This window comes from Formica exsecta, unplaced genomic scaffold (assembly GCF_003651465.1).
Source record: "Formica exsecta isolate Colony F162 unplaced genomic scaffold, ASM365146v1 scaffold178, whole genome shotgun sequence".
Lineage (NCBI taxonomy): Eukaryota > Metazoa > Arthropoda > Insecta > Hymenoptera > Formicidae > Formica > Formica exsecta.
This window is the reverse complement of record NW_021849095.1, coordinates 431,818-443,696: the sequence shown is the minus strand read 5'-3', so window position 1 is coordinate 443,696 and position 11,879 is coordinate 431,818. Positions and strand designations below refer to the sequence as shown.

The 11,879-nt window shown below is 34.3% G+C and overlaps 1 protein-coding gene across 2 annotated transcripts in view; it reads left to right on the top strand.

The window, feature by feature from the left end:
* Positions 1-11,879, top strand: part of LOC115233587 (protein sickie-like) — a 184,864-nt gene that overhangs the window by 106,875 nt on the left and 66,110 nt on the right. For both annotated transcript variants that reach the window (XM_029804091.1, XM_029804090.1), the window contains exon 6: positions 7,062-7,225. In XM_029804091.1, coding sequence (XP_029659951.1) covers positions 7,062-7,225 — 164 coding nt within the window. The remainder of the gene's footprint in view (positions 1-7,061; positions 7,226-11,879) is intronic.

Here is an 11,879-nt window from a genome sequence, read left to right as displayed (position 1 = left end):
AAATAAATAATATCTTTTATAATTATAGAAAAATAGATTAATTATGTTAATAACAATTTTTATATTTAATTAACAAAGTAAATATTATTTATCATTGGCATTATTTTTATGGGTATAGAGCTATTGGCGATTGCTGGCGAAGGAACACTAAAGAATGCGAAATTTTAGAGGCGGAACTTAACAGCGATGAAATGTGGAGAGTAATAGGATCCTTTAATTAAAGTGGCTTAAAAAATTCATTCTTCGTCACCAACGCGTAGAGAGAAAGAGGCAGGAGGCTGAGTTCCCCCTCGGACATTTTTTCCAGGCATTCTCGATCTCGATCACCCTTAGCTAACCCACGAGAATTCGCGAAGAAACGAAACTCTCTTTAAAGTCGATAATTAACAGAGTCGTCGCGTCTATTTTTAAAATTGCAGCGAAAAATCGGCGTTTGCAATACTGTGTTGTTGACGACAGAATTCTCGTGGATGGACCGGTTCACCATTCGCGAATCTCATTTGCATAAAATTTCAACGTAGCAAATGATTCTATATCATTACAATATTTTTGTCGAATTTTACATACGAGTGAATTATCAATCTATCGAAAATCGAAATTTATTTTATATGAATAGTTTTTTATATATGTACATTGTTTTATTTTATTTGTACAATTTTTAATTTCTCGTCATTTAATTTCCCGAACGTTTTCCTTTTTACTTTTTTCGGTTTCTTCCTTTCTTTATTTAGCGAACGAGTTCAAAGACATCCGCGGGTCGACGAGTGAGTCAATGTTTTCAATGTGAATGGCCGCAGAAATAGATCCTCGGGCAAGCACGTTTTGATCGCGCGATTCGCAGGCTAAATCCTACACGTTGACGTTAGTGGAACGAGAGCAGACTTGTGCGTCGTGTTTCGTATGTGTCACTAATCGCGCGTATCAAGAGAGAGAAAAACGAGGATTCGCCGTAGTATATAAACAGAGCTTATCCGATGTCGCGCTCGTGTAACGATTGAATCATTTCGGAAACCGAGCCAAGCCGCTTATAAATGATTTTCAGATAATAGGAATCAAGATAATACAACACATGATTTAAAAAAAGAGTCTCAGAAACATTAAAATATTAAAAAGAATTAAAATAATTAATTCTATATAAAAAATTAGAAGAGTTCGCAAGTAGTTCAATCAAACTGTGTGTATAAAAGTTTAAAGGAAGCCTGAAGAATTTTACGAATTATTCAAAGTATCTGAACAAATTTTAAACAATTTTTGTATAATTTATTCATCACTTAATAATAGTTAACTAAATTATAATAGACAACTAAATTATAGTTGTGAGTGTGCGCGCTGATGAAAAAGAACGAACAAGCAGCCGTGTTTTGCTCTTGTTCCTCTAAAAAAGATGCTTTCGCCAAGTGATTAATCAGAAAGCTTCGATTAATTAGAATGGCGCATTGTTTCCTAATGCGTTGGCGATGATGCAACGTGGCAAACAGAACAAAGGTTACGATACCGTTATGCATCAATTGTTACGGATGCAACAAGATTGCTGCAAGATCCCTCTATCTCGAAGTAAAAAAAAAAAAACACAATTTAAAAATATAATCAATATTCTTCCCGATCAATTTGAAATGTAAATTTATCATTAAAAAAAGTTCCAACACGTTGATTTTACGAAATGCTTTTAAAATAATTTTATATAGCATTATTGACTGTAAAATTAAAATTAATAATCTTGATAATTAGTATCCTACGCATATATTATATAATATTTCTTTTGTTATAATAATATTGCAGATGTTTTTACCTTATTTTTATACCTTTGAAAATTTGCATTATTTCAAAAATTTTCTTATTTTTTGACATACCTTTTAAACATGTTTAATACGCTCGAAAATTTGAAAGAATTTAATATCTTCTGAAAAATGCACCTCACCGGTCGTAAGTAACGGTATGCATCCACGTCCTTGCGTGCGTATCGGCGATAACCGGTGGTCGTCGAAGAGTCACGATAATAATATCGCCTCGCGGGGAAGAACGGTTCTGGTCGTCATCATGCTTCTTCCTGGAAACGACCGTTAAGTCCTTCTTCTCTCGAGACCCTCTAAATTTATCCCGCACTCTGGAACACAAGCATCGCTCTGCTTCGTGTTGGTGTGCGGACTCTTTCTCTCTCGATTTTTTTTTCTCTTTGAATAAGATCCGGCAATTACTTCTAATACTCGGAATGAATTATTCGACTCGTTCCGACGCTATACACACACCTTGCTCTTGCCTCCTCTCTTCTTCGGTGTTCGTTAACGCGACTACTCGCCCGCGACATCTTTGTCAATTTGCAACGATTTATACTCACACGCGAGTAATGTGAATAATAAGAACAGCAAGATTTGTGGCGCTAAAATTTAAAAAATTATGGTAAAATAATATGCATAACTTGTTAAAATCTTATTAATCTTCGCATTTTTAAGCGAAGAAGGAGTTTTGAAGTTTAAGTCTTGAATGGATAGTATTATAAAAATATACGTCATATTTTCTGGACGTTTAAATGCAGAAGGTTTCTCTTATCTACTTGTCTAACTAACGTCGGAGTTTCTATTTGATTTTGTGTCAACGCGCAACGTTCGTGCACTTTCGGTGCTCGGGACAGATAAGAGTTAACAGACAGGTTCTGTTAATCAATCTTATTTATCGTGTCTTTACCTGAACCGTGCTTTGCTTGAAAATACATTTTTAAATGCGTCGATGCATAGTTTCGAGATGCATCATAGCCAGAATAGCGTTAGCATCGAAATATTTTTAAGTAGTTCCTCATATGCTTTTCACTGAAATTTCAAAATCCGAAATTTAAAAAAATAAAATTTAATAATTAATCGTGTTTATTTAGAAATAATAATAAATAAAAAAATGTTAAATGAAAAAAGATTATTAAAATCTAAAATTAAGATTATCATTCTTTTATTGGGTACAAACGATATATTTGTAATTTTTGTTTTGGCAAAAATTATTCAATTTTGCAGAAATTGAATTTTTATTTTATATAAATTATATCTTTTGTTTTTATATATAACAAGACATTTATATAAATTTATATTATTATCAATAATAGATTCAAAATAAGCAACTCGCTACAGTTAATGTTACGCCATTCGGGTTTCTAACGAAAGCTGGCTCTTACCTTCGCGAGACTTAGAGATCTCGCAGTGGCGAATATGAGAGAAAGAACATTCTCTCTATATCGCGGCGACGGGATCTCTAATTGGCGATCGTTCGAAAAATTGCACCGGCCGATCCGATCCCGGCAGTTGGCAATTAGAAGGAATGTCGTCCCGGCTGATATGCATCTCGTCGTTGTTGGTCAGCCAACCTAATCACGTGCTCTTGTTGCCCGCGGGCATCGAAGGGAGTCCCAATAGCTCCCTTCTTTACACATTTTGCAACTAAATGGGCATATGGCGTTTTTACGTCTAAGCGTGCCTGCTGTTCAGTTTCTTTTCTCGTATAATTTTTGCAAATATCAATTTTTCCAAGATTTTGGTATAATAATCTTTTTATCCTAATATAAAACAAAGTAAACGCTCTCTCAGAGATTTCTAAAAATATTGATTTATAATTTGCATAGAAGGAGAGGGAGAGAGAGAACAGAATCGCAGATGCAATCTCGAGATATAGTATTTCTTACAATATTAAGTGTTTTTTTTTTTTTAAAAAGAAACTATAAAAAAGAGATATTTGCGAAATCATTATCTACAGAAAATAAAGCATACAAACGAGTTAATTAGCCGAATGGCGAGCACAAAAACATTACAACGATAAACATATGTGACGAGTTTGCATGAGCTTGTTACTTGTAATCTCATCACCGGATTACATCGAGAACGACGCAAGCGTGCATCTCGCGCGATGCATCGCCGGTCATTGATAGACATGATAAAATACATTCGTTAGGTAATCAAAAGCCGAGGGAGCTGATATCATTTGTAGGAAAAAAATCGAGAAAATATCATAAATAAATTACGCCGACGATTAATGAAACATGTGATGTCGAACAAATTGCATTGGTACGCGTATGTAATCGAGAAATTCGCTTGCGTGCAATTTGTTCTTATAATAAAGACTCTTATCGAACGACTATCGAACGCGATTAATCAGACGTCACGATAATAATGGCCCTCGCGTTTCCTTGTGGAACGCAAACATGCAGCTAGTACGCGCGGTAGAAATTATTTAATCCGACGCCGTTATAAATAACATAACATTAACATGAAACAGAGTGTATTTGCAACGAGGCGATAATGATTGATGATGATGTGAAAATTGCGATATTTAAGAATTTATTTTTATCCATTTTGTTATTATTAATACAATTCAATTATGTTAATATCCGTTTAATGATTTATTTAATGATTAATTACTCTAAGATAGTACAAATTTTAAACACAGCGAAACAAAATTAATTTCGATTTTTGGCTCCAATGTTTTCTGAAGGATTTATGAGCACATGTTTAGTGTCCAATTATCACTAAAGGATTAATACACACTTATCATTATCTGTGCAAGTTAAGCCGAAACAAAGGCGTCGTAAAGGCGCCGTCTGCGGTCGCGAGACGCCCATCTCGCGCGATATTAATACGTGTCGGGACCGGGGATAAGACGTCGCGTCGCGGCGGTGGCGGCAGTTGCAACACGCGCCGCGGCGCCCGACCATGGCATTAATTTCCGATATTGCTCTCGTAAATATTCGCGACTCGCCGTATACCATCCTCGTCGGATTGAAACATCTCTCTTTTTCTTCGATTCGACGTCGTCTGGGGGTGCGCGCATCCCCCTGCGAGGGGGTCATTTTTTATATATCGATCCTCAGGGCCGTAGTTATACCTTTGAAGAAAGGATCAGATGTACCTATATGAAATGGTGTTGTAGAAACTTGCAAAATAAAGGAAGAGTTTAGTTTTATATTAGTATGATTTTAATGTTTAATTATATAGATTATATAAAATTAATAATATATATTAATTACAAAATGAAAGCTCTTTACATTGTAATAAAAGAAATTAATTAAAAAAAGGCAAATAAGAGCCATCGCGGTAGATGAAGCGCATATTCTATTTAACTACAGTTTAATTAATCACAATTAATAACGAACGTTACGGTTCATTTTTCGGATCATCTTCAGCGTCACTTTAAATATAATTTATATTGTTTAAATTTACGGGAAAGATGATCCGAACGGGAAAAATGGACCGAAATTCATTATTAATTGTAATTGATTGAACTTTAGTTAAATAAAATGTGTTATATATCATCCTTCACCTACCTAAATATTACAAAAGAGAGATAAAGTTATCGAAATTAATTCTACATATAATTTATTAACGCAAATCTTAATTGATTCAATCATTTATTTCAATCACCATCACATAAAAACAAAAAAAAATCTAATTAAAAAATTGTTAAGCGATATTCTTTGTGAGCATTTGATGCAAATCTCGCAACTCATCATACTCATCACACCGACACAAATGAAATGGAAATTTTTAAAACGGCTTTATGCGTGCATCTCCCCAATATGCATTGCATCGCCGCATAATTTAATATCTCATATATCTCGCTTGCATTGTGCCTTCCTCGAGCATTATTGTGTCGTGTCCCTGCATGACGCGAGCGAAGGATCGCATCTCTCGCAGCCTCTTGCAGTTCGAAGAAAAGAATTCCACGAGGTGTGTCCCGCGGGTCGGGCTGCACCAGCTGCACGTGGGTGTGTGTACGATGCAAATGGATGCGCAAGCCCAGTATATAAATCACAGAACAAATCCGATTCATTCTTGATGCAGCTTACAAAGCGTGCATTTAAATTTTACTTTGCTAAAATATATACTAATTTAAAGAATTATCTTGTCTTTCAAGAATAACAGTATTCTATATATTTATACATGTATTAATGTTTATATATTTAGCACTATTTAGTAATATATATTTCCAATGTTAATTAATTAGACAATCGAGATTTAATTTATTTTTGATAAGAAAATTTATTTTTTCATTTATTTTTTTTTTAATCACTCTGGATAGATCGTTTCGCTTGTTTATTATAATCTGGTGCAGTGGAGTTTTTTTTGTTTTCTTCCGTCTGTATCTGTCGAAAATAATTGAATTTGCAATTAAGTGGTAAAAAATCAAAAAGTCGCGACATGCGAGCTAGAGGGATTAATTTCTCGCAGCATTGGATTGGTAGTGTCCTATAGTTGCATCATGGACACTAGAGTCGATTGACAACTGCAATTATTTCTGTCGCGGCGAAATAGCAGATAAATTTAGGACAAAGCGCGATGATTTACGCGAGATGTGGATATCGGATAGCCGCGTTTAGCGTTAAACGCGCAGATACGGACACGAGTCAAAGACCGTTTCTGTGCCAAGCCAGTTATATTTGCGAGGTTTATAGACGGTACTCGGTAATTCGAGCACAAGTGTGTACAGAGCGATATATAGCGGATTATATGCATTTGCATATGTCGAAAAGCTGCTAGTTGAAAGGAACTTAACGACGTATTTAAACGTTGATTTATGCGTTTGCTGTGGACTGAATTAGGTTATTAATTAAATAATGACTTTAAAAAGATGTTCTATATACAATGTACACAATCAAAATCGTATATTATATGACGATTTGACATACATACGATTATTTTTTTATACGTTATTTATATTCTTTCTTATATATAAGAAAGATATATATATATATATATATATAATTATAATGCAAAAAAATATGCAATATACAAAATCTAATAGAAAGTGTCATACAACAGAAAATGTACAATTGTTATATAAATAATTTGATATGAGTTAAATTAATGATTATTGATATAAAGTTCCATTATATTATTATTATATTACATATTAATTCTTTTTATTTTTCTTTATACAATAATATAATTATTTTTCTTAACACAGTAAAACATAAATGAATGTTTAAGGAACTAAAAATATGCTTATTTATTTTTGATAAAACTTTTTCAATCGAGGATACGCGAAAAAATATTTAAACGAATTAACAGCAAATTTTCTTTTCATTTCAGACTACCGTCGCCTTACAACAAGCAGTCGTCGGGGGTTGGCGGCGCTGGGGGTGGTCCAGGGGGTGGCACGAGCATACCCCTGCCCGCGACCGTCGCTGCCACCAGGAGATGCCCCCCGGACAAAGTTAGACCGGCTCCGACACCGACGCATCAATCGCAACTCGGTAAGTTTCTACCCATCTCTCTCACCCTCCTTTGATGCAAACTTTTCGCGCCGTGCTTGGCAAACAAACGTAAAAGCTTTGCTCTTATTGCGATAAAATATCTGCTATATTATAATATAATATAATAATTATATCGTGATTTTTTATGTTAATTTTTAATTTGAAAAATTTTTGAATCATTTATTTGATAATTAACAAGTATTTTAGATATTATTTTGATTAAATATAAATTATATACGTAGCAGAAGACCTTTGTGCGGATCTCGAAAATATTTTGGAAACTTTTTTGGGGGAGCCTTTGATACCAAAAACATGAAATCATTACGGCAAGCACACGAAATTTATTATTTGTTTTGCGGTACGATCGTGACGGTGTCTGCGCGCTCCACATTTTTGCGAATAAAAATTCATTAGCGAGCAATATCGTTTGCTAAATCGATCTTTCCGCGGCCGGTTTCGCCAGCCGGTTTCCATTATTTTTTCAACAAGTTGCCCGTAATATCGCCGCTGGAATTTCATTGCGCCGATCGTTATCATCAACTTTCCGCACGTATATGGGGTACGCCAAAAGTCCTGCGCTTTCTCTGAATTATTGATAATAATCATTGAGATAATTTCAAAAAAAATAATTAACGCTGCCATTTCTTGATTATTAGAATAAGTAAAAAAAAATAATTCCTTTAAATTTAATTCTTTTATTTATTAAGAGAAAATTTATTCGAATTTCTCAATTGTTTCTATATAAGTCTCTAAATACTTTAATTTTGAGAAGATTAAGCGGAAACGAAGTGACTATTAATTTGAGATAAATGTGAATTTAAATATTGGATCAATAATCACAAAAATATGCAAAATTATGGGAAAACTTTCTTCGTTTGAAACAATTAAACGATGTTTTTTTTCAAGTCGCGTTTCTTTCGAGATAAAGAACGACGAAGGACACCCGACGAACACCCGCGTTAAAAACACCCCATTAACCATTAGCCTCGTAAATGGCTTTTAGCAACCCTTTGCGCATTTCTGACTGTCGCGGGAGATCCTGGACCGCTATGGGAACTAGTCTCCATGGGGTTATCCCGTCTTTGCGAATACATACGGTGGCTTGTATGATCATATCTACCCTGCATGCTATCTCGCGTAGGCATTCATCTCTCATTTATTCCTTTTGTATGTCATATATGTACGTGCATGCTTTCCTAGGATATATTTATTTTTAATTTTTATTTTACTATTTTGTTCTCTTTTTCTAATTACTTCCTCTTAATTTATATATATTATATATAATAAATAAGATAAATTTGATAATTCATCGACTCTCATTTCTTAGAGTTTTTTTCTGAAATCTATATTTGCTCTTGTCATAATTCTTTTATGTCTATCTTATTTAACTGCACTTATTTCCTTCGAAACGATAAATAATCTTCTTGTCTCCCTTCATATCTCTCTCTTTCTCTTTCTATGTTTCCCTATCATTTTCTCGCATACATGCACATTCATCTATCCTCTCTATTGCGTACGTACTGCGCATACATATGGCAATATTACATACGAAGGGAATAGGGTAGTGGAAACCCGAGGGAGTGTTCTCCGCCCCTGCGAGATGATGTGGCACCCCATAGTTTATATTTTACTCTCAACTCCCGAGTTTCCACGAGCCAGATGTGCTCGGGCACCCGATTTACAGAGGCGCTCAACTTTGAGTCTTCCCGCGGGATACTGCAGGGCAGAAAAGGAAAGTGAAGGAGAGGAGAGACCGGTCTTTTCGAGAGGACGATAAAATGCACATACACACGAGTCTTTCTCTCCGCTTTCGACAATCCAGTCGGCTCTCTCGCTCGATTGCCTCGCAGCCGTCTCGAAAAATGCAAATACTAACCGGTCCTTGCCGTCGTGCGATTTTTTCTTTTTTTTTTACCGCGCCGCCTCCACCTCCTGACTACGACTCTCGCTTTTTCTTCTTTCCAGGCACTTATGGCACCGTGTTCAAAGCCAAGAATCGCGAGACACACGAAATCGTCGCGCTGAAGCGAGTGAGACTGGACGATGACGATGAAGTAGGTGATGTGCTTGTCCTTGCCTTTTGGCGTTTTTTTTTTTTTTTTTTTTTTTTTTCTTCTTAAGGGATCTCACACGGCTCGTGCCCGCCATTACGGTAATCAACGAGAACGAGATTATAAATCGCCACTCTCCCGTATAGTTGTTTTATTCATATCAATGTGTACTATCATGCATAAAATTTTTCTCTTTCGAGAAATTAAAAGAAAAAAATACAACAATTTTATTTATACAAATTTATTACTTACATCTACGTTAAAAAATTTACTTGTTAAGAAAATATTTTTTGTATACAAGAGAAAAAGTAAATATTTATCAAGCTTATTACGAATATAAAAAATATTAATTTTTTTCTGGATATTTATGATAATGAGTGTGACGATAATAATGATTGAATGTGAGGATATTTCTTCTTTATTTTTTATCTTTTTCATTGTTTTTAAAAATCATTTATTACTTTATTTATTTATATGTTATTATATATTATATAAGTTTGAATATTATTTCTTCATATTGCTATATTTGCTCTCTTTTTATCACTACTTTGTAAGCTTCCCGGCCGAAAGGCAGAATTTGTATCCTCTTATCGCTTATTTACATGGTTGGGCACCGCTGATGTGCGCCTTTACAGGGGGATGCTCTGTACTTTCTCTCTTTCTCTCTCTCTCTCTCTATCTCGTCACTCTCGCCACTCTATATATCGTGATGGTATCAAAACGCGCATGTTCGTATGTCTGGATACAGAATGCGTTTCTCCTTCGTTCGAAATAGATTTTCACGTCGTGCACAAACTAGCCGGCCGGCCATAATGCATATGCGCGCACGCATAAACGAAAGAGGGCTCATCTCTCGTCATGGTTTACGATATTATAGGAGTTTAGGATGGTCCTTTTTTTCTGGCTATCTGCTGCTCATAGCGTTACCGCAGTTGACAGTTTAGACGACAAGCTTGTCTAGGCGTCTAGGTCAGGGTCTTGATTTACATGGCTATTTCCCTCTCGATGACATATTCATGGATTGGAAAAATATTTATGGAATTTCTCTCAAAGATCTATAAATTTTTTCTACAGATTTAATTGTTACGATTTTTTTATTTATGAGAGATATTGATTTAACGTTAATTATGAAATATATTGAATACATTTATTTATCTCATTGTTAGATCTCATTACTATGATATTATTACGCGGTAAAATCACATCCAAAAAAGATTTCTCGTATTATTTTCATTGTATGATATCTTATATATAATTTATTTTAGCAGCAGAGAGATATCCCACACACATTGTTTTTTGGATATTTATTTTTAAATATACTTGCATTTTTATATATTTTTATAATACGTTGATATAATTGAGTTTATATTGTTTATGGATGTATGAAACTTTGCAAACACAGCTGTTTATGCGATGTATGAATTAAAGCGATTGATTGGTTAATGCGCGTTCGTCATATTATTAGTTACTATAGAGCAGCGTTTGTTTCAATTAGATAAGCTTTATGCAAAATTATGCCTGCCACTCATGTACGAACATATTGATTTTTCTCCCTCTCTTTGCTTCGAGCTTAACTCAATCCCCATGATCCGCCGTGCAACTTCCCGAAGAGATTTCCGGAATAAGGAAAAGAGAGTCCCGTACTGTTGTACTAAAAGACGTAATTAAAGGATGCTATATATCGACCGTATTCTAGATGGAAGCAATTAAATTCATATGTATTAACCTCGGATTTTTTTAAAATTTTGCATCAAGAAACAAATTATTTTATTAAAAAATATTATTTTAATTTTTTTTATATTTATAAAATCGGAAAACTTTTATAAATAATATCTTTGATATTTTTTATTGTGTAAATATTTATTATAATGCAGAAATTATAAGATTTGTAGAATTCATACACTTTGTTGAATTTCTTTCGCAAGCGAGATTTAATTCGAGATGTATACGTACGTTGTGAAATGATCTTAAGCCCAGTAATCCTACAAGAATCTTCCAAAGAGACAAGCAAAAGTAAATAGAAAAGGAGAACAAAAAAAGAGAAAGAAAAGAGGAACCGAAGAACGGTTTCGACCATTCGTCAGCTCCGTTATAAACTGTCTTTCGTTTCGCGGGCGTGCGCTTGTACAAGAAAAAGAAAAAGAGAGCTTCTGAGAGAAAGAGAAAGCGCGAAAAGATCGGCGTTGAAGGGAAGAGACTGAAAGAGGGTGGTGAAGGGGAGAACAACGAAAGAAAATTGAAGTCTCGAAGCATACGTAAGATCTGCTGCAGCCGGTCTTTAACCCCGAAACACTCGAGCACCTCAGAGATTCTCAAATCTAAAAAAATCCATTTTGAATTAGAACTTTTAAAGTTTAAAAAGTGTAAATTTTTTCCTAACAGCAAATATTTTAGTTTAAAAAATCATTCGAATGATGCGGAATACTTTTAAAAATCGATTATTTAGAATTATGTAGCTAATCTCTTTTTCTTAATTTTTTGCAAATATTTTTTTAAATATATGAGCTAATCAAATATATATTGCAGCTATGTATAACAATCTCAAATATTTTTTTTTTTTATTATTTAATATTTAAAATTTCTATTTGGGCATAATTTATTTA